This window comes from Morone saxatilis, unplaced genomic scaffold (assembly GCF_004916995.1).
Source record: "Morone saxatilis isolate NCDOM2014 unplaced genomic scaffold, NCSU_SB_2.0 Contig15, whole genome shotgun sequence".
NCBI lineage: Eukaryota > Metazoa > Chordata > Actinopteri > Moronidae > Morone > Morone saxatilis.
In genome coordinates this window covers 17,427,439-17,455,208 of record NW_023339707.1, presented here as the reverse complement: position 1 = coordinate 17,455,208, position 27,770 = coordinate 17,427,439, and the positions used below count along the sequence as shown (strand labels likewise).

Here is a 27,770-nt window from a genome sequence, read left to right as displayed (position 1 = left end):
ATTATCTCATTAATGACACAGTGACAGCTGTTCAGGTTATTCAAGGTTATTATTATAAGCTCTCATTTTAAGGTTAGAATTAAGTTTAGGTTAAATGGTTGGTTCACCCTGTGAAGGTACCTAGCGACACAGACAGTGTTCCTTTTGAGATATTAATATCTGAGATTTATGCCACCATCATTTGTTGTGATTTAGGTGATTTACCCTTTAAAATGAGGCTATGAATTGAGGCTAGACGTGTAGTTGAGAAGATTAAGGGTCGAGTTTAGGGATATGTATTGTAGTGTATTTTTCTTTTCTGTGGATGGAGTACAAACATGTGTGTCTTCCAGATAAACTACCTTAAGTGGAACACCTCCACTGTACAGTATTTGTGTGAGTCGAGTGTATGTCACTGTATTGCCTCTGGGAAGAGACAGATGTCCCACACTAGGAATGATAGCGCCTCCAGTGATAGCAGCACTCTGAGGAGGGTCTCTAGACTGGGGGGAGCGGGATGGGTGTAAGGGGATGCAGAAACGTAATCGAAATGTGTGTGTGTGTCTGTGTGTGTTGTGATTAGAAGCAGACGCCCCATCAAGGCTCTTATCAGCTGCAGCTTTTCTGTTTTCCCTTTTTGTGCTACTAAAACACCTATACACTGCCACACACACACACACAGATTGTGCACACATTCTCTCTCTCTGCTTGACCTAATACTGACAGTAACTACCCTGTGACACTGCCCACCCCGAGTCATAATTACATGCACGCACACACACACACACACACACACACACACACACACACTAAATACAACGCAGGCCGCACTCTCGAGGGCCTCTCCAGTGGACACAGCGGTGTTAAACAACATCCCTCTAATCACGTCTCTAGTCAAAGAGAAATACGTCGACGGAAGAAAACGACCCAGTTACAGGGCGTTAGGCGGGGGGCGTACTCCACAGAGGAGGAACAGAGATAGATCAAGTTGCACGCAAGGGAAAAAAGAGAACATGTAAATCCTGGGTGCCAAAATTGAGACACAAGAGAGACATAAAAAAGCAATAAATCAGAGAAAGGAGTGTGGTGTGTGTGGTGTGTGTGTTGTGTGTGTGGTGTGTGTGTGCGTGTGTGGCTGAGAGACATAAAGAGAGTAAGAGAAACAGAGTAAGAGGGCAGGTCAGGTGGTTGTCCTACTGGGCTGTTTGGTGAGACTGGAATGCTATCGTCTGGTTGTCATTAACACTCTGCCTAGTGACCACTTTGAATGGGTTATGGGAGAACTGTCTAAACACTCTCACACACACAGAAACACAAACACAGTCACACAGTGAGTCTTTAAAAAACACTCAAATTCAATACCCGACTGTCACATCATGATGACTTCCTCTATGTTGTGAGGTATTTCTCAAACTTCAAACAAAAATAAAGTGCAATATTTTGCCACATTTACTTTGATGATAATAAATGTAGCAATTTATTTCTTTTTACTAACCAAAATAATAATATTTCCTCCCTAATGTTGGCTCATTTATAATATGTTTGTCCAGATTTATTACAGTAAGACTAGCACTCCAACGATTTACCTTCGGTGGTCTCATAAGAGAAAAATAAAAATAATGGTAAAAATGGAATAAGTAGAGACTAAAATATTCTGAATTGTAGTCCCTAGTATGAGCCATGCTCCAAAACACTGGAACCTAAATTTCCCATAATAAAACTTAATAGCGTTAATTTTTCTGGTAAAGTCTTTCAACACAGGCTTTCCGTAAAATATTTCTCAAGCTTTATTTGAGATAACCCTGATGATGTCGCTATGACATCATCCGACTTCAAAATGCTCTCCTCAGAGCCACAGATGACATCATGCAATTGTTTTCTCAGCCTCAGTATCTTTATGACAATGAATGGATGCCCTTTAACATTTATGGACTGAACTGTGTTGATTGGTTGGTTAAGCTTCTGTTGGCTGTCATTGGTTGTTGTAGCTGTTCTCCATTTAATTACATGGGCCTCAGACAATTTATTTATTAACTAAGAAGTGCAGATTAGTAAATCTATCTTGGAAAAGATAACTCATTAAACTTGGTGGAACTGAAACTGTTAGTCAATTAATCAATGAATTAATTGAGCGAAAATTAATCTGCCACTATTTTGATAATTAATTGTTTGTTATTTCTCAACCTACTGTAAAAAAAATTCTAATATATCCAAGTTACAGCTTCTCAGTAGTGAGGGTTTTTTGGTTTTACTATTTACTATTATGTCATAGTAAATTGGGTTTATTTAGGTTTTAGACTGTTGGTCAAAAGCAATGGAAAGACACCTCTTTAGTTTTTGTTTTTTTCTTTACTATTCTCTAACATTTTATAGAGCAATGATGAATTGATTATTCAAGAAAATAACTGCTAGACTAATTGATAATTAACATAATCGTTAGTCGCGGTAATAATATGTGGTTTATTGTACATCCCTTTGTACTGTTAATGTGACAATGATGATTTATACAGACATCATTATCTAATAACACTCATGTAGATGACATAAAACAAACCCACACCCAAGAAAGTTAAAGATCTGAAATCTGAGTGAAGAAGCACAAAACAAAGAGTCTCTACCATCTAGTTTCACTGGGGAGAAGTGGCTCATAAGACTCTCTTTAGGGATTATAAAAAAAAAACAGCTTGAAGTGATTAAAATCAGATAGAGTATAGCAGCTCTGCAGTTTGCAGCCCAATGCTCATCCTGTGAGAATGGCACTTTGCTCATTATCACCTTCAACAAACCACCGTCTAATTTCACACTCCTGGACCTCGCCGAGCACCGAGGCCATGTGCACGTATTGGGTGCAGTCTTGCACACATGTACCTGCAACTGCTGTTTTCACACCTACAGGCTGTTTTCAAAAAATGAACAAAAGGGACACACCCAAACGATTTCAATCTTAGGGAATCAGTCAAACACACACACACGCACACACACTCACACACTAATGCCCCTCTAAGCCTAAGATCTGCCCATCAGATAAAGTGGATTCTCTGACATGGTCCAACATGCAAGAGGAAGCCAGCTGGATTTCCTCCAGATATGAGAGAAACCTCTTTGTGACCAGGCCATACAAGTCGCAGTCCTTCACAAAAACAAACATCAACATGACCAGCCAGACATACATATCCAATTTCCTTTGGCTTAACGTTTACAGCATATTAATCCCACATTTGATCCTGCACTGAGAAACCTTGAGTAAGCCAAATACACAATAAGCCCTGCAAGAGGACGTGTCGGCAATATTTACCCACTGAGACCTAAATAAAAAGCAGGGGAATAAACATGAGAGGAAGAGGTTAGGGACAAAGGTCCTCGAGGCAGAGAAGCTTCCCTGTTCATTCAGCCTCCAGCTATATGTGCACATGTGCAATACTATAGAGACTAAAGCTGACATTTGAGTGATGCTATAGCTTGTTAGGGATAGCTAGAATCGTAGTTTACATTTAGGTCTCATTTAGGAGGGTTTGCTTTGAAGGATCTGCAAAACTAGTAGCCAGTGGTTAAAGGTCTAAGCAGTGATGGAAGAAGTCCTCAGATCTGGTACTTAAGTAAAAGTACAAGTACAAGTACATTCAAAATCTTGCTTTAAAAGTACTTAAGTAGTAAGTACTTAAAGCATAAAAAGTAAAAAGTACACATTCTGAGCTAAAATGGCCCCTGTGACCAATATATTATTGGACATTACATTATCATGTGTTTAATACTAAAGGATCAATATGTAAGCAGCTTTTTACTGTTTTAGCTGCTTGAGGTAAAGCTACTTTTAACTACTTGTTTATACGCTCAGGTAGTTGAGTCCAGCAGTTTCCAACCTAGGGGTCAGGCCCCTCCGAAGGGTCACAAAAAAACTCTTTTATCTGAAAATTACCTCAAAACTGTAGCACTTGAGTAAAAGAGCTACTTTCCACTACTGAGTCTAAGTGAATGAATTAGGATTTAAGGGATCAGAAAGGATGCTGTATGTTGGCCAAGCATCACCAACCCCCAAATAATCCAGAATTTGAGATAAACAGCGGGGACAATGGATGTGTGACTCACGACGTCTTGGGGTGTATTGCTCCAGTCCTCTCGCAGTCATAGATGATGAAGCTCCCAGATACCACAGATGTGCCATTCACTTTTATCGCCACAGAAACAGTCAGATGATCTGGAGAAACAAAGGCATGTAAACAATGCCGCATGTGTCAAGCATTCGAGATGGTATCACTGTCATAACACAAACTAGACAGCGAGACATGCTCACGCTAGACTGACTTTGCTGCATTTTGAAAGATGAAACGGGAAATTACATTTGTTCTAATACAGCTCAACGTGGTCTGAAGAAAAAAAATGAAAAAATGAATCATGTACTGTAACTGTACTATTGTGTAGAGAGATATGGCTAGCAGCATTGGCGCACAGCCAAATGGATGCTTGTGCTCAGCCTCACCTGTTCCAGGGAGGATTGGTTGGTAGTTTTCTCGAGGGAGCAAGGGACAGGTCTGGATCCGAGCGGTACCGTAGTCCAGGTGCACTGTGGCAGCTGTAGAAACACCCGGCCCATATTCACATTCCACCCGAGAGCCGACCAGATCAGGAACACTGCCATTTATCAGAATGCCGACATCCTAGAACAGGAGCCGATATAGGGGCATATATAAATAACTAGTCATCTTAAAAGAAATTATTACCATATTCCGACACACATATACATATTCAAATCGAGTAGCTTGTACAGTTAATCATTAGGGGGCAAGTGGCATTACTGGCATTACTGGCATTACCTCATTACTTGTTCAGGAGTTCAGGCAGAGAAATTAAGAAGTTAATGTGCAATGAAGAAACAGATGGCACAGTGCTACATTCACATCTATATCTGGCTACGTGATGAAATATGACAGACGTATAATGAGGAATATAACACCTCACTGACATGACTGAATTTCAGCTAAATGATTTCAATGTGAGAAAAAAATCACAGTGGGGGCAAGCAGGCACAAATTGTTAAGCAGAGAGGAAGCGCAAGATGACATATTGAATGGCTCAGCAGATAAGAGCAGAAGTGGCTAGCGACATGCGTTAACATGTCTTAAAAATCCACTCCATTGTTTGGTGGAATTGATCATTTCCTGGCTGAGGCCCTGACTTCCTGCCTGCTGCTTCCTGTTTAGAGAGACAACCTTGAGCTGAGCTTCCTGTGTCTCTAAAGGATGCCTGTGAATCGGGCAGCTGGTAGATCTATTACATCCCAGCCAAACTGACCTACATAACAAGCAAATATCCACAATTAATGAACCAATTAATGACCTGTCGTCTCTCAGTCTCGTCTAATTATGAGCTGTAATTAAAGGTCAAATACATTCCAAGTGTCAAAATCCAGTGAGCTAATTATCATTTTGCTATTTTGCTTCTGTTACATGATATACTGACTGGAAGAAATCACTGAAAACAACAGTTTACATGTCACACCCCAAGTATGATGCAGGCACTTTTTTTGCCAGAATATCTTATCCTGCCAGCTTTGATTAAAATCAGACAGGTGGTGTTATGTAGCACTCAATATTTGACAGTTTCTCTGTGTCCCAAATCCATAAAACACAAGGTGTATGTGAAGTGTATAAGGTGACAGATTTTGATAGGTGGTGCTCATCATCGAAGTCAAGAAGCTATGGTGGAGCTTATCCTATTTTAACATTAATTTTGAGTGTGGCAGGAGAGCCCTTGTGTCCTTTTTTGTCTAAACTTGTTTAAATTGGATTGGAATCATTTAGTTTATGTTCTTAATAATATGATATTGTTAGTATGAATCTGAAAAATGATAAAAATCACTTTTTCACTGCACATGTGGGAGAAATACAGTATATATTATATATATTCTTCATAGTATACCATTTCTGCAGTTTGAATTACTACAAATTACAGTACTTTAACATTTTAATGACAGAAGATCAGTGCCAACAGATGCCACTTAAACTGCCACTTTGGAAAACCACTGCAAATTAAATCTAAAAAAGACAAAGCACTTTTTTTTTTTCATTTCACACCAACTCTAGAAGCTGTCTTGCCACAGTCACAAATTTCCTGGTGTGAGAATGTCCTCCATTTTAGTTCGGAATAGTTCAACAATAGTGTTCATCAATAGCACCCTCAAAAATCAAGCACATTTGGTATGCAGAGTGACATTTTGCACATACTTCTATTGCTTTTTCAGACATGCTCAAAACTCAAGTAGAATTATTATGTAGAATTGATTTGTACAGCAACAGATGTCAATATACCAGCCCATCAGGCCACTTTATTTATTTCAGCCAGAGACTCTACTGTACATCAACGAATTGATTGGTTAAAGTCAATGGTTGTATAGTTAGATTTAGATAAAAAGGTTGCTTACCATTGTAATTACTACTCCAAATCCCATACAACTTACTCATAATACAATGCATCAAGATGCACACTGCTTGTGTGTCAATCTCTCTAACTGGAGACCCACTGTAAATAAGCAGCTAGCATACAACGTTTCACTCCTCATAAATTTAAAATACTTAATAATTAATCCTGCAATAATTGATTTTTTGTGGACAACATTGACGTGACTTTCTAAGTTGATATGGTGAACTGGTGAAGCAACACATTGTTTTTCACATTGTCATTTGATACATTGTTACTATAATATTGATTGTAGCCTCTTTAACATCAGATTTTAGCAAAGTAAACAAAAGTTACTAAACACTGTAAAGGAGAGGTTGGGTTGGTGAAGTGAGCTGCTGCAGCATACAGTGTCGCCATGAGAATATCAGCAGAGTAATAATAATAGTGTGCATAATAATAGTAAGAGGTGTCAGCTTATGAAGGTGGTCATGCGGTAAAGCGTAAGTCACAACCTTGTTTCATCAGCTTTAAATACACTACCCCCATAAAAAACATACCTTGATGAAGAACAGTAATGTCTATTTTTACATGCGAAATAGGTGCGATAGAAGACAATAATATGGAGCGAGTTGGTGATACCTTGATGTCTGCTGAAATGCTGATCTCTGGGGGTGTCAGGGTCATGGACGGACACTGCTGCGGGCCTTCACCAATGCTGATCCAAGAGCGTGCCAAATGCCCCATAGCACACTCCTTCTGGATGGTACATCTGGATGAAGTGACAGACAGGAATGTTGGTTCAGTGATCATATTTATCATATTTTGGTGCAGATAAGAGTACAGCACAAAGAGACAGAGATTTCCAATGCTGAACATAACATGGAATATTTATGACGTGAAAAAAAAAAAGAAACTGAATTCCAGAAATTCATGAAAATGTTTTCTTAGTAGCCCGCACAGAAAAGAGTAATTGGACAACCAGACTGGTGTACGAATGCAGAGCTTTAGGGTCAAAATGAGATCCTTTGAGAGGAGGGCACAAACTTTTGTGTTTCCATTTCATTCCAGGACTTGACGAATTCTCACCGTTGGGTTTCATGGTCTGCTTCCCACAGATTTATGAGGTGCTCTGGTCTCGTAATGCCACATTCAGAACTCGGCTGTCAGTTTGTCTGGCTCAACCCAAGAGACTACTTGACTCTAGGTCACACACATTGCTATGGCAACCCATGCCACTGGCGCTAAGATCAGGGGGCAGTTACAGATAGTTGAATAAAAATACTACTCATTCTTAATCTTTGCGGACCAAGAGTGCATCCATTAACATGTGTGTTTGTGCAGACATGCATAGAACATATAGTGTGCATGTGCCCATCTGTGAGTATAATGAATGTCTAGGACAGAGGAATTGTAAGAGGGCATTCAACAAGCAAGGTGGCCTCACATTCTGACTTCTGCTTCACTAATGAACTTCACTGGCCGTTGGCACAGAGCTCAGTTCATCTGCAGTGCAGACTGGAAGGACAAAGTGACCTCAGAGTAAGAAGAAACCAAAGAGGCCCCATTTAGCAACGCCCTTACATGCCACATAATGAGTTTGGCACATCCCACTTCCCTCTCACCCTTCTATAGTTGTTTGAAAATAAAGTGTGTGTCTGTTTGCCTGCATGCCTATAAGTGTGAGTATTTGTGTCCGGAAAGTGAATGTCCAGATTCTCAGTCCCATTGGCACTGAGGGACTGAGAGGGGCTGTGAGGTCAGCTGCTTAACTAAAAATAGAACTGAGTGGCACTGCAAGCCACACAAAAATCCCCTAGACACAAACAAACTCATAAACTCTGAACACACTCAGCAAACTCAACAGTCACACTAAAATGGATTTACAGATAAATAGTGTAATACACTGGAAATGTACGACTTAATTTTCATTCTGAAGGTCGTTCTTTGAGTACAGCTGGATATTGCTGAAATCTTTTCATACTGCTGTCAGTAAAATACCTGAGTTTCAGCACAGAAAGCAAAACTATCCTTGTATTTAACTTTTATTACCGTACCTTACTGTGAGGACTATAAATACACATCAGATCAAATTATATTATTATATTATTATATTAATCTGCCCAACAGTTGGTTTTATGGCCACATAACTGCAAAACTAATAAGATTCCCACCATCCTCAGATGATGAACATGATAAAAATGATTTACCTGCCAAACATGTAAGCTCCTCATTATGAGAATGTTAGCTGGCATTTAGCTGTGGCTGACTGCAGCCTCACTAAGCTGCTAGTGTGGCTGTAAACTCTTCAGTCTTAATTTTGTTCTTTAGTCTTGTTTCCCTTTTGGTTTATTTAACTAAACATGCCAAACTTCTCAAACAAGAACTTTGCTGAAATAAAATCGTATAAATCAATGTCTTCATGTCTAAAATCAGGACATATTTGACCAAAGAGCATGTAAACAAGACCTGACAAAGAATTTAATGCTAACTTTGATACTTGACTGTTTCTGATACTCTATGCTACAGATATTTCACTCAGCCCTGTCTTTAAGATTATAATTACAAACGTTTGTGATGACTAACCATGGATTTTGAAATCATGGAGTGAATCATAACTTCCTCTTGGGTTACAACTGGTGAAAAGCGGCCTCCTTGTTTTCCATCTAGAAGAATATATTTAGATTATCAAATAAACTCCAGATTTTATCTTGAAGTACTGAATACTTCATAGATGTCACTTGGTATAAACTGAAGGAGACATCCAGGAAACTTCGTCTGACAATCTCAAAAGAAAAAGACATGCAGTCTCAGATGAACATCAACAAACAGCCTGTGAATGATGGTAGGACTTGTACTCACATCATAATATCTAATTCCTTTCTCTTTTTTTCTATTCCTTCTTAAAATTTATTCAGGACTTGCCTGCTAATTCAAACAACAATTTGATCAAGTGCAGCAGTGAGAAATAAATTCAAAGCTCCGCTCTCTGGAACAACTAATATTCATACAATAAACATACAGTAGACACACACAAACATACTCCATTCACCATGTACTCCTCACCTGCCTCGCGACAGCATGCTGGCTTTAAAAGCTTTTCAAACAGCTCCTTAAAAAAAACAGAGTCAACATCTGCAGCTAAAATATGACCTGAGAAAACTCATCACCTCTTAAGTGTCTGTATGTCAGATAAGGTGGGAAACCAGTGAGACTGTTGAACAGCAAGAGAACATATGAGATGAACTAACTGCACACACAGACACACACACACACAAAGTCACTGTGAGACAAGCACATGCAGATAAGCGTGATAATTTGTGAATAGCAAAGATGGCACATGACGCATAATTTGATTCAAATAAAGATATTTAAGTGCTTTCTTGTGACATGTGGCAGATTAAACCAGCTCCAACATGAAAAGAGTGATCAAGGACTAAGCTTTATCTCTGGCAGAGAAACTAGCTCTCTATTCCTTAACAATGCTGATTCCAACAAGCGAACAGACATGTTTTCATGCTTGCTTTATATTCAGACGTGCTGAGAGACGTCAGAGCCATGCATAAAATCAAATAGACACCCACAGAGACAGTGGTGGCTTCACAGATTGTGAGATAGTTCTCTAGTGGTCCTTTTTTCACTCTCTACTCAGTGACTGTAGTTTTATCAGACAGCGAGGTGATGGAGGAGACCATCCACCCCCACACATCAACCCCCTGATCCCCTGGGCTCTGAGGCCACAGTGCCAGCCCAGCGGCTGGCATGACTGGCCAAACAGTGCATCAAACACACACACACACACTCATGACATCAGCTCCCTGGCCTCTGAGCACCAGACAGCGACACACACTCCCGCTGACACTTACACACAGGCTTACACACTTTGACATTTCCTTGTCAAAAGAGCCAGTGTGCACTCTCCCTCCCACTACCATCATCACAATCAACGCTCCTTTGTAGAGGGATAGAGAGGAGGACAAGGGCACTGGGGGAGGAGGAGACCAGGACTAGTAAGATAGAGAGGGAGGTTGAGGGAGGGATGGGTAAATTCTCAAAGCTACTGGAAAATAGGAGGGCAAGGATGGAAAAAAAGCAAGGAAGCTGAAGACAGAGAGAGAATCACGAGGGTAAAAAAAATTCAGTGAAGCGAGAAAGGGACTGGGATAAAGAGACGACAGATAGATAAATAAGTAGAGGAGACAGGGAGATGACAGCAAGACAGTCTGACCACACATACACACGCACACATAGACACAGAAACACACAACTCTCATCAGTTCCACTCTTCCAGCTCTGAATGGCCCCTGGCAATGCCAGAGCCTCCCAGAGCTGCAGCGCAACTCATCACAAAATTCACTATCTCGTCTGATCTGCTTTAATCACCAAGCAACCAACTGACACACACACACACACACACACAGACACACAAATAAACACAGCTCGACACCACACATATTCTCCCTGAAAGTCAGTGAGCACAGAGCCAGAGAGCCAGTCCTGACAGAGCCACATTAATCACAGTGTACTCTCGCTCGCTCACAGTAACACTTCAGCCAAGTCACTCCTCGCTGGGCGCTCCCAGCCTGTCATTCTCTCCCAAAACTACCAAAGAACCAGGGGACTGCTCTGAACAATGATGTTGCTCTAATGAAAAGCAAATCAATTCTGCTCGATACAAAAACAGCCTTCCAACCCCAAAACACACTCTGTTACTGCCAAGACTCATTCATCCGCGCAACATTTTGAAATTGAGAATGAGAATGATGAAAACCTGCATTGAGTGTCAGTGGTTTTTATTCATTTATTAAACACTAAAAGTATCAAAACGACAAGCTCAAATCATTTTATTATGCCACCAATCTGATCTTTTATTGCTTGGAAATGAACATTAACTTAAATCAATCAGTCATATAAACAATTGCAGCTGAATCACTGCTTAAACGCAGACAGCAAAGACAGTTGACATTTCCACATTTTCTCAACAGAGAAAATGAAAGCATGTGCGTGACACCAAAGCATATGATAATTTGATTGAATTATATGTTTTGTTGGCAGCAGAAGAGAAGGCTGAGAGGGACAGAGAACAAGTCTGAGGACAGTTAACTTGATGGATGGAGAACCAACAGACAGAGACACAAAAACCAACTGTGTGTTTCTTACCGATTCTCCAGAGTACACCAGCCACAGTGGGCGTCGCCTGCTCCCAAACACTCACTGCAGCTCCTCCACTGGTCACATTCTGCCACTTTCACCCTGAGCATCTGCATATAATGTCACAGACATAAAACACACTTAAAAAATGGTACATCAGGTGAAAACGACAGATTTTTTCAAGATTTGTGCAGGCTTTTAACAGAGAACTAGTGCTGAAACAATCGACAGAAAATTACTCAACAACAATTTTGATAATTGATTAATCATTTTGTCAAGCAAAAATACAAAACATTCTTAAATTCTACTTAAATAAAGTTTTTTACTTACTTACTTTTTACTGGTTTATATAATTGTTATGGAAATATATTTGGGTTTTGGACTGCTGGGCAGACAAAACAAGCTATTTAAAGACACTGTTTTCTGAAATTTTATACACTTAACATTTATTTAATCTATTTATACGAAAATCAGTCAAGTTCCAGTCTTACAGGAACTGGGTAACACTTAGCATTTATAAGCTGCATATAAACATGTAATAAATGCTTTATAGCACACTATACTGTAGTTGTAAGCAGATTCAAGGACATTTAAGTACCGTCCCTACGTGTTATCAAAACATAGTCTCTGTCAACAATTATAACTTCTTTTAGTATCGAGACATATTTTATTTTCATTTATTATCCGTTTATACACCAACCTCCACTTGGTGCCCGTAGGAGCAGTTATAGCTGATGACAAAAACAAAAATAATCAAAGTGCAATCACTGCATTTTCACTGCGCAACAGAAGTGCTGGAGGTGCAACCACATCCTGTCATAAGCACGACTGTTATGAAACCCATTTGTTTGGAAATGTAGTCCAAAAGCCTATTGAAGGTCTGTACAAGTGGCCACAAATATGTGTGGGTTCAGCTAAACTGAGGTGGGTAAGATTCATGTGAAATGAGGTCTGATTGTTGCTATTATGATTCTTCTCCATGCTGACATGAATAAATCAGTGACAGAGGTGTGGAGCATCAACAGATGTCTTGAGACTGGAGTCAGCGCCTGCAGTCACATTCTTACATGGTGAGAGGTCATGATATAAAGGAAGTTGCTGTCGCTGGGGTCGAAGGTCATGATGTGGTGGACCGCTTCGCTGGCTGGCAGCTTCAGTGTCCACTGATTGGCCAAGGTCATGTTCGCCAAGAGGGTCAGCTGTGAAAAAGACATCAGAGCAGAGGACACAGGTTGGATTACAGCGTTGGAGCAGGTGCAGAATGGTGGTATTTTCTTTTAAGTTTAATTCAGCTAGGAAAAGTCAACTGAGCAAAATTTTGCTTCATGTTCATACAAGATAACAAATTTGGGAACATAACTACAGTTGTTTTCTGTTTATCAAACAGATGAGTTTTCTTTAGACTTGGCATTTTCGCCTTTAGTGGAGAGTGACAGTGATGAAGGTAGGCAGGAAGGCACAGTTACAGCATGCAACAAAGGTCGCCAGCTTGAACTGGCGACATTGTGGTTATGTGGCATGCATTGGAACTACTCGGATACCAAGGCGCTCCATCAAGCAGCTCAGTTAAATCAGGGACAGGTGTTTTGCTCAGCAACACCTCAGCAGAAGCAGTTTCTTTTTTATTCACTTTCTCCCCACATAATTGGCAGGATTCTCACTGGCAATCCACATCATGATCACTCCTCTAACTTTGAGGCAACCGCTACCTAGCACTAAGGTGTTTAAGCAAGATAAATACATTCTTTTATATGGAAACTTCAACTCCTCTGAACCTGACTGAGATACACAAGACACACCCCAAAAAGTAGTTTATGTATTGAATGTATGTATTAATAATAGTCAGCTTTAGTTGAATGTACTCTTTTAAACACAAATCTTTATTTCAAAATACTTGTATATGTTCAACCCTCCTCAAATTTGTTCAAGCAGTGTGCCTAATCTTGCTTCGCCAAGCAGTAATTTTTATCTACACACTGGCTTTCCTGTAGCTCAAGATAATAAAACGGGTGACATGTTCTCACGTATGCACAAACACACACACACACACAATCACACACAGAGATATGTAGAAAAACAAACTGTGCTGAGTGAGACTTCCTGTCACGCAGACAGTGAAAGCTCTTATTTCTGCGATTTGTTGAGTGTCCCTTCAATAGAGACATCCCCCCATCCTGAGGAACTGCCAAACTGACCAGCATCTGGTGACAAGCACGGGCTGTCTCACTTCTCCATCCGCTGAACACACAAACACACATACACACACACACACACAGACAAACATACAAAACCATCACCACCCACTGAGACGTGCTGGTTAATATTAAACCAGAGCAGACAGGAGCTTAGTAAACCATTGGCTTAACCTGTGAAGAGAGACATTATCTCAACCTGCAAATATCGCTGTCTTTTTTATAACACCACCCACCCATCTACACACACACACACACACACACACACACACACACACACATCTTCTGCCTTGGAGATAGTAAGCAGCTGTGCTATGTCTTCACCTCACACCCCAGCGACTGCAAACACATACACGGAGTGACACAGTGAGGAGCGAGTAAACAGTAGCCCACACACCTGGATAGGGAGCAGAATAGGAGCAGGGTGGAGGAGAGCTGTGGCACAGTGCACCACCAGGTCAACCAACAAAACACCTGCTGTACTGGCAGGTCACTGTGACTCCATTCTCTGTCTATCTGCCTGCAGATGAAAGACCCCATTCAACTGAGGAGTGCTCAGCTGCTGTGCGCTCATTCTCTATGTGTGTATGTGTGTGCGTGTACCTGCGTGTAAAAAAGAGAGAATAAAGACAGATGGAGGTGGGGCAGGAGAAACAAAACAAGAAAGAGAATAAAGAGAGATAAAGTCTGTTTGTTTGCAAAATGAATCAAAGGGCCTTTTATATTTGAGATGGAGTATGAGAAGAACAGAGAGAGGAGACAATGAAGCAATGAACTGAGAAGTGGAGGGGTGGACTGACTGAGGGAGTAAAATTGGACGAGAGTGAGTGAGATAAAGGCGGACACTGCGAGAGGCAGAAAATGGAAGTCAGCTGTAATGGGGAGGGAGAGACTTCATTAAAAAATGCATGTAATTACAAATTACTTCACTGAGGGCTCTCTCAAAGACAGTAAAAGAGGCCTAACTTAATCTCAACCACTGTTCCCCTGTGTTTAGCCTGAGCCAAACTCACAGTCAGAATCACATTACACACACTAACAGCACCATTAACCTCTGTAACAGCTCTATCCTCAGGGCACACACACACTGACAGACAGACCCTGCCACACACACAGATACATACACAAACAATAAAAGACACGTAAAGCTAAAAAGCATGGCATATGTTGTCGCCCAAGGTCACAGAAATACTGTGCTCCCTATATAACAAGGTTGAGAGAGAACACACATATAGCACATAATCACAGGGTATGCATTTTTCTGAGTAAACACATGAAATCACTAAACCACTCACACTGGCCTACAGACAAAGTCAAACACCTAAAAAACAAAGCCAAACCTGCAATCAAGCAAACAGACATACACAAACACACTCATATATGCAGTTGCTTACACCATCCCAACCACTGTTGTGCATCCGGTATAAACCATCCAAAAACCAATTACTGCATGCTCAGCCGGGGCTAAAACAGTGCCTTCATCTGGGGAGGGAAACAAGGAGCTTTTTTACTGGGCCCAAAACAAAACAAAACACCCCTCCAGCAGAATGGTTTTAATGTTGTAAAAGGTACCAGCCTAATGCAAAAACAATAAGGTCAGAAAGCTTTCAGAGTCAGGTTATGCTGTTTCCACAGACAGCTGAGAAGCAGCTTGTGGCTCTCGAAAGGCAGGCTGCTGCTTAGTGAGCTCAGTCAGGGGCGACTGGGAATGTGGCTGAGACAGAATTAAGGAATGCTGTTAATTAGACGGGAAAGGGTTTTCACAAGCTGGACCCTCTGCAGATGTTCTGAAGCTGACGGCCACAAGGCAGGACTGAGTCATGTGTCGTCAGCCGATCTTGTTAAATGGCTTTCTGGTGATCTCTCAGACAATAACCAGGTCTGAGGAACATTAGAGCACATTATTAGGACTACTTAATGGGCCATGATGGGTCATGGATAAATGGAGCGAGGGGGGTTGAGGGGTGACTGAGAACCTATATTAGATGAAAGCAGGCATTCCTTCTTGTTTCGTGTGTTTCATCACACACCTAAGTTTGGTTTATTGAAAGACTCGGCAGCCACATCAGAGCGGCACGACGTAACTGTTACTGTTATAGTTTTTCCAAGCTTGAGGGCTCCATCACATTAAAAATATTAAGTCCATTCTGTGGTGACGATTATCTGCTGCAACTGTGTTTTGACCTGAGGTTATGTTAGTTTAGAAAGCTTTGTGTGCGTGTGTATGCTGGTGGTCATATATGTCTCACCTTACGAAGTCGTCCATTACTGGTTCCCAGAAAAACCACAGTGTGGTTGTGTACATAGTCCACAGAGACTGAACTGAGACCCGAGTATTCGACCAGTGGAATGGCCCTCAGGGGCCTCCGTAGGGCGAGAGGGTGCTGTAGGTGGGCCGCACCGCAGTCCAGCTGCTCGGGCTGCAACTAGAATACAGACAAAATGAGAGAGAGAGAGAGAGAGATCAGTGCTCATCAGCTCTCATATGGAAGCACAGATTAGAAAACAGGAAAGAACAGAGCAAAAAAAAAAAAGAGCGCTGTATGATGAAAGTAAAGTGGAAAACAAGAGCTGATAGTGGCTATCACAACGGTGCAGCTCATTCTTCTAAATCACATCTCAGTGAATACTTGAAAAGGGCTTACAAGGGTCTTCAACACTCATAAGACTCTGCTTTTGTCAAATCCTCAGCGGGCGATGATAAAACATTAGTGCCATGCTTGGATGAATACCAGGATCTATTGGGAATTCTCTGAATATTTTAGAGCGTGCAAATGCAAAAAAAAAAAAAAAAGAAAGAAAGAAAAAAAAAAAAGAATTAAGCACAGTGGATATTTGTAGAGTCGTTTCCCACGGGCCCTTCTGCTCGCGGCCTCGTCTCTCTTATCATAAATTGTGTCTGGCTTTCCTTCAGTGTTGGCCTTCAGACTGTAGACTACAAAAAAGATCACATTTCAGTGGCCATGGCAATACAAATCTAAAACTTGAGACAAGACAAACTTTTATTCTGTGAGGGTTTATTACAGCAAGAGCAAGAAAACTCTACATGCAACCACTTTGAACTGAGCAATTGTCTATCTCAGGGAGGCCTGTGGGCCAATCGAGATAGTATTCAGAAAACTGGTCACGGGAGGAGTGGCCCTGGGGCCACAGACAACAAGACAGTGCCAGCGAGGAAGGTGACTTTCTGACCTGACAGCACAGCGGTCGCGGGACAGCCTCCTTTGACCTCGGGTCTGTCAGTCAAAACCACCACAATGAAAAGCTTTAATTTCACAGCATTCCTAAGACACTGTGCAAACCTTTCTCTGCTTTTATTATCAGACAGCATCAACACAGAGGGAAAACACAGGGGGCAAATACAGTGTGCAATGCTTAAGTTTCCCTAAGGGCAAATATTTAGTTTGGTATGCTAGTGGAAAGCATGTATTGAAAATACAAGATAATATCTCACCATGTGTTTCTGACAAAGCCGCTATTTATTCACTGACATTGTGCTATATTTGTGGCTGAGTTATAGATAGCAGCACACACTCGATTAAAAAACAAACATGTCTAATACTGAACTGAAAAAATCCTTCCTCTCTTCATATTTGAGACAACAGAGAGCTGCTGGATGTGAGTGTAATCTCACCCTTCCCATAACCCCCAGTGTGGCTCTGGAGCATCTTTCCAGCTATCATGACCTCTACTCGTGACATGGGAGATCCTCTCTCCAAGTCATGAGCCTTAGGGCTAAAGAGGATGACTGTTGTAGCAAAAATGGGAAACTGTCAGAGAGATACAGCACTCATGAGTGAGTCTGTCTTATTTTGTAGGGTCAGAACAAATGTAAGGGGCTGACAGCTTTCATAAATCAGAATCAAATGGAGGTTTGTCAGCCATGTAGTGTTTAGGCATACAGGGAAAACTCTGGTTTGAGGTTAAATTAAACTAAAGCTCAGATTTTTATATATCCATTTTGAATCCAATAATGTTTACAAAACAATGCATGATAGGAAATCAAAACATATATGAAATAATAGAATAATAACGCCATGTTGCTTTTTTTTCTTTAATAAAGTGCAACAATCTGTTGGTGTGATTAATAATCAGTTTGTTGTTCACTTGTGTGTGAATGTTGTCACTTATTCTACTGTTCACTGACATTTGTTTACTGAAAACTTGGCTCAAGTGTAAACTTGGCTCAAGTGTAAACTTGGCTCAAGTACTTCAGTAACTAGATTTATTCCCATTTTTGTCTGTTGAATTAGTCTTTTAGACCAATGTCACTTGATAAAACGTAATTTTTTTGCACTATATGGCCACATAAAATCAAATCAAACTGAAATCAAATGATATATTTTTCATGTTGGCTAATAAAAGAAACCTATAAGCCCTTACCACCAGGTTTCCCTTTTGGATGCAGGCTGCCCCGGAGCCCTGGATAACGCTGTCCAGCACCTGAACATCGCTGCTGGGAGAGTTGGAGCAGTTCCTGCGGCCTTGTCGGATCTCCTCCTCGATGTCTCCAAACTTGAAAGCGCACAGAGCAGACTTTCTGTCCCCCTTGGAAAACACTCCAAACAGGTACGGCTCTGAGCTCCTCCCGTCTCCTGTGTGGATCTCCGCGGGGTAAACGGACAGCAGCCGGTTGTAAATGTTCCCGTTATATCCGCACTGTAGAGGCATCTGGATGTAGGACTCGGTGAGCTTTCTGCTCTCCGGTCCGGAGGGTTTTCGGGGGTTCTCGGTATCCAGACATATCCTGGAGATGATGCTGTTGGGCTGGCTCTCCTTATGGCCCATTTTCGCATCATTATTAAAGGCGATGTAGGAGTAAGTCTTCTGAATGAAAGCGTGGACGAAGTTGAGCTTGTTTTTGGTTTTAACCTCTTGTTTGATCTTGAATACATTATCCTCTGAAGGGTTAATGTCATAGGTGAAAAGTCGGGATAAATCCTTGATGTTCAAGGAGCGGATGGCGATCTCCGGGGTGTTTTCAAAGCGCAGGTCTTCCTTGCTGTGATTTTTGGGGAAAAACTGGGTACCCGCCCCTGTGTAAGTCGCCCCGACAAGAAGCCGGGTGTTTCCCCCGTGGCTCTTGAAGATAAGCCCGACAGTTGAGGCGTTCGGGTGATTGGCAGCGATATTGAGCATGCTGGGGAAAACAGTCTTCTCACCCTGAGGTGGGAACTCCACCGCTATCTCTGAAATATTCTCCATTTTTCGGAGCTCACAGAAGCCTTGATACACGGATCCACACACGACCACCACCCCTTGCTCTCGGTCCAGCTTCAGGAGCTTGTTGTAGTTGTCAGTGAGCGATTTGGGATGCTCGCACGGAGCCTGGGGCAGCTGTGGCGCATGGCACAACAGGTTGTCTTCCACCGGCCCGGTCCTCTTCTCCACCTCGACGGTCAAGGTCCCGTTCAGCTGGTAGACTGTGTTGACGGTGGCCAGGTAGACCTTTCTGGACACCGGGTCCACCACGAAGTTATTGGTCTGATTTGGAGACGCAAATGCCTGTTGGATGTGCAGCGCGCTGGCACTCCGGCGCGTCTCCAAAGCCAGGACGCCGAGGAGCAGAACAGCTATCGCTATAGAAGGAGGCATTTTTCCTTCTGACCGGCTTCCGCGTGTTCTGTGCCGAGGGGTGCATTGAGTAAAGACAAAATTGTGTGTTTGTTCCTACTGCGACAATCCGAGAGGAAAGGCTGTTTCCTGCTCAACGCCTAAACCCAGAATGACGCGATAAGCGAGTCGTGCTTCCTTTTCAGGCTGCCTCCTCTGTCCCTCTCTGCCCACTGTGCAGCTCAGCAGCCTCTCTCCCGAGGCATACTGAGCCACAAGACCTCGTTGAGATGTTTATGATTTTTAAACAATAGCCTAATAGAAACAAATAGTATAAGTTGATTTGTTGATGAGCCATTTCTGGACTATGTCATGCCCGCAGAAAGGGGGTCAAACTCGTTTGGAGTCATGTGTTAGTCCGGCTTATTGAAGATTGGTTAATAAATAAAACATTAAAAAGATAATAATAATAATTTTTGAGCTTTTTCTGGGAACAGGGGTGTCAACTCATGAACCCCGAAGAGTGGCACTGTCACTCTGCTGCTGTGATTGATCACTATAAAATTATTAGTGCTAATTTGTCCCGAATGTATTTATTTATTTTCATTTCTCCTGCTACCTTTAAAACTTGTGAAATTTGGATCCAACTACAACATAATATTTGAACTATGTCTGGTATGAACTTATTCAATCTGTAAAGCGAGCTCATTCTGCCATATGAGGTTGTAATGACCATCAACTGTTCCTTTCAAGATGGGCCATTTGATGGATCTCCGCCCCTGCGTGGTTCCGCTCATCTCGGGGTTAATGACGGGTCACCGTCCCACCTCCTGTGCTCCCCAATCCCCCGGCTTTCAGATTAGTTCTGCAGATCCGGAGGGTTCCGTTTTGGGCACATACGGCACAGTAAGCACCGTGAAAGTGCTACCAGATGGGCACATCAGCACACCTTTCCGGTTTTTGACATTCACATCTATCCAACATAGCTTTCTTGCGCGCTTTACCTCATAAATATTCAAGCGCAACACATGCGCCCCCACTCAAAATGCACGAATGTGGTTAGCATTTCTGTCTCTGGATGGAGTGTGCATATGCTCACATCTCTGAATAGAAATGAATGATCCCTAGTTGGGAAACGAACACGAATGTGTCAGACACTGCATAAATCAGTTTGCAGGGGAGCCCGAGAAGTGTTATCTCTGAATACATGCAATAATTAAAGTTGATGCTAAACCGTGCGCAATCCTTGTGCCTATTTACTGTGGACTCCTCTGGGGACAAACTCACTCTCTCTCTCTCTCTCTCGCGGCTCCCTCCGCCACCACTTGCAGCTTTCAGTGGGGCAGATAAGTGCGCCCCGTGTTTACCTTGGCGCACAGCCATGCGCATCAAATCTGGCAGTGTAGAAAAGGAGGAAAGCGCTCTGATAAAGTGCAACATAATGACCCCCAACTGCACAGCACAGACTGAGCCACCAACAGCCTGTGCGCGTGCGTGAGGCAGTGAAGCGGCGTACACGAGGTCCTGCAGGGATCAGGCTCGCCGTGGGTCAGAGCTGTCCGCATCAGATATCACCGGCGAGGTGTGACTGAGTGCTGCGGTTTGGTGCTGCTCAATCAAACATTTAACGGAATTAAGCTGTGTGTGTGTGTGTGTAAGAGAGAAAACAGTAGAAAAAAGTAGGGGACGTGGTCTCTTCTGTGTTTATTATGAAAATATTGTCCCTGGTGGCCCACTCTTTGGCAGTAAGACTGCGGTTAAAGGGCTTTCCACCCAACCTGTTTCCTTCCCGATAAGGAGTGACACCTCCTTGTGTTCAGACCCCCACTTCCCTTATAGCGGACCATTCACACAAACTTAACACAGCCCTTCACAGACTTCTGTGAAGGGGGGACAAGGAATATCCTTACATACAAAGCAAAATATCGCCATCTAGTGGTTACATGGCGAACCTGCAAGGGGTGACTTTCAAAAAGGGATTCAAAAAGGAAACCCCACCATGCAGTAATAAAATCCCCAAAGTTGACATGCACCCTTGGAATAACAACTCACACAGATATTAATTTAAACAAGTTACTTTTAAGAAAGAGTGATGGCTCATGAGTAAGTCAGGAATGCACTTTTATTTATTCCACACTTGAAAAGGACATCAGAAGGCACTGGAGTGGTCTAGCACACAACCTACATCATAGGTGTTACTGCAAGGTCAGGCTAAGGTCAAAGATCAGCTCACTCTCAACTTGTCTGCTGCACCTGCAATGGCAAAATCTTTTTAATTGCATGTCTGAATTTGGAGGGATAGAGTTTATCGACGTTTTGACAAGAAATGAACTAAATTCCTCTCTGCTGGGTTTGATCTTCAGACAAGGATGACAGTGATCCTGACCTGAGTCAACTCTTCTTATCCCACAAGACTGCTGTCTTAAAGAGTGACAACCTTTGAAGTCTCTATCAAAGGTCTCTCAAGCTTCAGCCTGACCTACATGTTATCTACCCGTGTGCTAAAGTGCAGCTGTACAGTTCAAATGATCTCACTATCTGTTAGGGAATCAGCGTCTCAGCTTGAAATGCAGGGTGAACTAATTAATGTGCTATGTCATCATGTTGTGTCCTTGACTAGATGAGAAAGAGAGAGAGAATAAGAAAGACTGGACGCCGAGCCAAGGAACTGTACTCAAGGAGAAAAGGACTGTGATCTGGAGTCAAGTTTATGTTCAGATTGTGAATTCTCTAACAGATTTTCCCTTGCAAGAGTTATGTCTCCCAAAGAGGTACATCTTTGACATTCATTCATGACATATCTGAATAAAAGCAAGACCTGCTGAGCTCCCCATTTCTCTCTTCTCAGCATGGACCCTTTGGGTGCTCACGCATCCCAGGGTAGACTAAGGTTTGGCACTAGGTGATTACACCATAAGATAAGTGTACTCATAGAAAAAGGACGGCTACAGAAAGAATACGCGGGGAGAAAGTGTGATGAATAGTACAATATCACATACAGGCAGTGTGCATTTGACTGGCATGGCAGTGGAGACAACTTGCACTGTAGATATGAAGCAGCAGCATACCCATTCCAACTGAGATGGAGCTGGATAAGCACCAGTGGTCTCTCTTCCTAACCTGATCACATCAAACATGGCGGGGGAAGGCAATTATCCTGGCAAATTGATTTTACTTGGACAATGGCCTTATGTCATTGCTTTTAAAAGCAAAGTTGATTCCTATGTCATTTTTCTTAATGAAAACATGCAGTATTGTTTACATGTGCACATATGGCAGATGTTTTAACAATAACCAGATGTTCTGTGTTTGTGCTGTTTCTGAGCGGCCCATTGTAGCTTTCCCCTCTAAAGCTGGCTCATTCTGTTTGTTTCATTTCTTTATGTTTCATTAATCACATTTAACACAGTTTTTCTTGTTTTACTTAAAAAAAGAAATAAGTAAAAGCATGTGATCTTTTCTATTAGAAATGGTGAGGAAGCACAAAAAGTCTTTAGTCATCATGACACTGAAAGGTCATTGTCAGTCCTTCAAAATGTTCTGTCTGAACAAATTTCATCACAGCAAAACAGGAGCAACTCCCAGGAAGGTTTTCAGCCATGGTTCAAATCTACCAGTCACAGCTAGGTAAGAGTTCTCTTCCTACAGGCAATCAACCACGTTATCACATTTGCATGTCTCTACAACTAGACTGGGCCTTTCAGCGATTAGCCAACCCAGTTTCACGACTAAACTCCCCTTCATGTAGACTGAGAGGAGCGTAATGCTACATGGTACTGAATAAAATAACGTTCAAAATAAAAATAATATTAGAAATAATACATTATAATTGATTAAACTCTAAAGATAAAAACAGTACAATGTTGCATTCTGTGAGGGGTAGCAACACAACAGTTCATTTTTAAAAATGTAAACAGTCTCGTCCTTCCTAAGTGACAATCATGAGTGTTCTCAACTCTACTCTGTTTCTTCCTCTTTTTCATGATTCCAAGCCGTGTCCGAATGTGCTCAGCCGAATCTTCAGTGCACGGCCACGCCGCCATCCTAACGGCAATCACGTTCTTCAAACTTCCTGCATGACTGCAGCTACAGTTACATCTCCTGGTGTCAACAAAGCAACATGTGCTGGCTTCAATCTGGTCATCCTGGTGGCTGTAGAGCGCGATGTGTGTACCCCGAGAGAGCGTCCCAGTTTCGCCACAAGAAGGCCAGTAGGAGGATGAGGAGGAGGGTGGAGAGCGAGCGCGAGCGTGTCTTCATCAGGGGAACCACGCAGTTGGCCACAGTTGAGACAAAGACCAGAAGGACAGCCATAAGGGCCAGCAGCACATTGATAAGTTTTCCCAGGAGGGTCCTGGCTGTGGCATTTTCCAGCCCCTCCAACTGGACAACCTGCTGTTGCTGCTGCTGGAGCTCCATCTTAGAGATCCTGGTCTGACACGCCTCTAATGCCTCCTGCAGAGGACATGCAGAAGAAACAAAAATCACTCAGCAAAGTCATTTTCTTCAAACATAAACATGTAGATATCTAGAAGATGTAGTCCAGGTCAGCTCCACTAAAAGCCATAATCATAAACATAGTTAAATTAATATCTCTGCCAATCAAAACTGGACATTATTATCTTCGTAATGGTAGAATTTATGGTGGCTGGTGCATTTTACAGGTGTCCCTAATAGAAAGGCAACTGCCTTTATATTTCATAGACCTTCACCGCCCCCTGCTGCTGGGGAAAATAAATGCAGGCAAGGGGCAACTTGGACTGTAAATACACTTTATGCAGGCGCACACACAAATTCAAACCCTCTCAGACAGCAGGAAAGGACTGAAGTAATGTGAGTCATTTACAAGGAAACAAAGACAAAAGAGGTTGGACAGACTGGATTCTCTGTCTAATCTTCATGTTTACAGTGTCAACTTGTACAATGAGCGCCTTTGAATGTTTAAAGGTGTGTGACCACCTTAAACTTTCAGTCCACATTGGCTTATTACTAAAGACATCAGTAAGTTAGAGAAGCAGAGTTCTTTTTCTTGCAAGATCTGTTAGTGTGGAACTCTATATGGCCAAATGAAATATAGACACAATAATATAATAAGAATATTTACAGAAAACTACATACATAAACCAGTAATTTAAATTATTAAAATTGTATTTTACCATAGTGAAATGTCATTTTGACACTCAGTCCAGAATTACTTTGGCATTGCTGTTGCTCTAGCTAACGGAAGCTACTTGGCCAAATTCAGTAGCAGCTGCTGAGCGTGCTAAGAGATTGGGAGCATGAGGTTGACTAACAGGCCAGGAAACAGGATTATTGATGTAATTAGGTGACATTATGACACTAAAAGCCTCACTCTGAAACAAAGACAAAATTTTATGACATTGATTTGAGTTTTAATAAAATACCGAAGTAGTTCAAAGATTAAAAGGTTCACTTAATTAAATATCTTTATTTACCATTACGATTATTCATTTTAAAAATCTTTCCATGCTATATGGGTTAGGGTTAGGGTTAGGGTTATATGTCAGTAAAGGCAAAATCACCATTAAATTGTGTGTTAAGTGGCTTATTGCTTTAAACATCGACATTAAAAAATGTCAGAAGACGGAATGTAATGCAGTTTTTTGTGTGCGTCACAAAATCAGCTATTTTGCAATGGCTTTCAATGACTCAACTCGTCAGAAGCGAGGACCAGAACTGGCCATTTAATTGAACACTTTGCTTTAACCTCTAAAATGTCTTATCATCCCTTTCTGAAAATTCAGTTGTACAGCAGTCTGCCATCTTTGAAACAGCCAATTTTAAGTTCAATGAGAGAATAAGAAAATGTAATCTTAAACTCATTTCTAAAGCCAATTTATTTCTGACATGTGCTTGTGGACGTTAGGCTGATGGACAGACCTGTATGTCTCTGGCTCTCTCATAAGACTGGTAGGCAATCTTCTCCTCCATACTGGCCAGCTCCTGTTTGAGGTTGAGGATCTCATTCTGGTGAAGTTCTGTCAAGTCGTTCAGCTGCTCTTCCAGACGTTCACACCTGAACACACAAACACAAAAAAACACACGTGAGAGTCTGGGGCATAATTGGCTTAGACAAAGTAACACATGCAGGAATTAGTGGAAACAGACCCTGAAGGCTGACCACATGGCACCTGACTGAACTGATGACTCGCCCTGACAAGATTAGGACATGCTTACTCATCTGCTGATCCAACTGGCCAATCAGACACAGTAAGCGGTGTGAGACTGGCCAATGGGAGGTATCCAGCAGGAGGAGAGGGATCTATACTGCTGTTTATTTTGGCAGACACATACAATTTGGATGGGCAACATAGGAAAAGAATAGATAGAAAAACGCCTATACAATAAAGAACTAATCCATTATGTGAGAAAGAATAAATACATTCATCTAAGGCTGTGACTACAGATTATTTTCATTGCTAATTAATCTACAGATAATTTCAATTTCTGCAGATTAGTTTTCTACTGATTGGTTAATTGTTTCAGCTAGTATAGTATAGCTAATAGTTATTTAAAGCCCTCCTTGAGAAAGTCACATTTTAGGTTATGCAAAGGATTGGCTGAGTCCGTGAGGAACTATTTAGCAACATGATTGGTTTATGAATTATTACTCCCAGTGGGCAGGCTCAAAACAGCTCCTTAGTGGTCATTCTGTTCACAATTATTTTGGTCCTACAGGACAAACACAGGCCGCTCTGGACTCAGATCGACATTTTAGGGAGAAAAATGCTCATGTTTCTTTTACTATGTAAGCTGCTCGGTATATGTCCCCTCCCTGCCCTTGCCCTGTCCTCTTAATCTTTGTGCCCTCCTGTCAGAACATTCTCGAGGAATGTGAGTGTGTTTTTTTAAGGCCAACTGCCCACAGACAGACCAAAACAAAAGCTGCACACAGACGTCTGAGTCTAAGCTGAGATATGCAGAGCAGGGGACAAGGGCTGAAATAACGCCAAAGATCTTTGCACTAAGAGGACAACTGCAGGTCACGTTTGTGGAGGCTCAATTTAAATGTCCACTGCTTACTCAAAACAACAAAACTAAAATTTTCTTATCTGCAGCTCTCATGCTAGTAACATTTAAACTAGTTCAGTATAAATCCTGAAGCAATGTGTTCGAGCAACAGAGTTAATTTATTGTAATAGTGCTGTTTATAGGAGGATAATGACTGCCATTCAAAAGCTGCATAATATATATAAAAATAGAAGTAAAAAAAAAAGAGTAAGCGCAGCACCTCTGTGGAAACTACGTGTTTATTAAGAGCAGGCCCAGGTCAAGGTTTTGATTTATCTACCTTGGCCTCTCCTTGATAAAAGAGTTCTCTAGAGCACAAGCACAGCGAGTGTTGCCTGTGATGATACAGAAAATGAAATGAAACAGAAATGATATGAATGATCAGTATGTGTTCAGGTGTTGAAGTTTTAGGGGATTTCTCGTGCTAAACTAGACATGGCTCAGGAATGTATGATACACAATTCTCGTATGTTCTCTTTTCTCTCTGTACCTGAAGCGTTCCTCCTGCAGTGCTTGTATTGCAACTGTGTATTCTCTCTGATAGTGGCTCTTCAAACCATCAAGGCTCTCCTCTAGCCTTGCCTGGCCCTCCCTCAGCTCCTGCACCTCTTGCAGCAGCATGTCTAGGCTGGAGCTCTGGCTCCTCTCCAGTGTGTTACCCTTGGAACTGGGGGGACCTCCAGGGGCCCCTGTGATGCTGTTGGCCCCCGCTGAGCCTGATGTGGCACTAGAGCAGTCATCCTCACTACCGTACTTGGGACTGGACTGGAGGTGATGCCCTGCACTGCCCAGCGAACGTCCGCCAGCACCTGTCACAGCTTCTTCCACTGATGGGTCGTCCAGAGAGTCTTTAAGAGAGTGGATGTTTTCAGCGCTGCCAAATTTGTTGCGAATCAGCGATGCAATCTCCCGGGGTTTGGAAACGACAGCCCCGGCAGCAGAGTGGGTGGCATGGGAGAAGCTGGAGAGGCCTCCCTTTACGCTATCCACTACGCCTTCACTGAAGCCTGTGACTTTGGCTCCGACATCCTTTAGGCCCTGCTGCATGTCCCGCAGAACATCCTTGGGCTGGCGAGGGATACCGTTGTGCTCCACTTCCCGCAACTTCCGGTGGTAGTGCTCTAGTTTCCTTTGCAGCTGCTGGATGGTCTGCGCAGACTTCTGGTTCTTTTTCTCAAAAACCTGACAGTTCCAGAACAGAGTTCCATAAGTGAGGGGAATAAACATTACACTGAAATAAATAATCAACTTCAATGTATTTAGTAAGTTCCCTCCCTACCTCTAAGGATGAACACACTGAACAAACAGGTTTAGTGTCAATGCACTGATTGTGCATATAAACCTACCAGCCTGTTACAAAAGCCAATTTGAGAGAAAGAAGGGGTGACACGCTGCAAAGGGCCACAAGTCAGACTCAAACTGTCCACTGCAGCAAAGACTCAGCCTTGGCACATGGGTGCGCCAGCTCTA

At 42.1% G+C, this 27,770-nt stretch overlaps 2 protein-coding genes across 10 annotated transcripts in view; both read right to left on the bottom strand.

Annotated features, from left to right (window-relative positions):
- The window catches only part of plxnd1 (plexin D1), a 58,312-nt gene extending 38,821 nt beyond the window's left edge, over nucleotides 1–19,491 (bottom strand). Inside the window, exons 1-7 of the mRNA XM_035655930.1 lie at nucleotides 18,099–19,491; nucleotides 15,965–16,141; nucleotides 12,591–12,722; nucleotides 11,533–11,633; nucleotides 7,015–7,144; nucleotides 4,457–4,634; nucleotides 4,066–4,174 (exon numbers count right to left, since the gene is read on the bottom strand). Of these exons, the coding sequence (XP_035511823.1) occupies nucleotides 4,066–4,174; nucleotides 4,457–4,634; nucleotides 7,015–7,144; nucleotides 11,533–11,633; nucleotides 12,591–12,722; nucleotides 15,965–16,141; nucleotides 18,099–19,310 (2,039 nt within the window). The 5' untranslated portion in view covers nucleotides 19,311–19,491. The remainder of the gene's footprint in view (nucleotides 1–4,065; nucleotides 4,175–4,456; nucleotides 4,635–7,014; nucleotides 7,145–11,532; nucleotides 11,634–12,590; nucleotides 12,723–15,964; nucleotides 16,142–18,098) is intronic.
- Nucleotides 19,492–21,372: 1,881 nt separating this feature from the next.
- Nucleotides 21,373–27,770, bottom strand: part of tmcc1a (transmembrane and coiled-coil domain family 1a) — a 46,741-nt gene continuing 40,343 nt past the window's right edge. For all 9 annotated transcript variants that reach the window (XM_035657341.1, XM_035657340.1, XM_035657336.1 and 6 more), the window contains 3 exons: nucleotides 26,791–27,482; nucleotides 25,170–25,305; nucleotides 21,373–23,723 (listed from right to left, as the gene is read on the bottom strand). In XM_035657341.1, coding sequence (XP_035513234.1) covers nucleotides 23,409–23,723; nucleotides 25,170–25,305; nucleotides 26,791–27,482 — 1,143 coding nt within the window. In that variant the 3' untranslated portion in view covers nucleotides 21,373–23,408. The remainder of the gene's footprint in view (nucleotides 23,724–25,169; nucleotides 25,306–26,790; nucleotides 27,483–27,770) is intronic.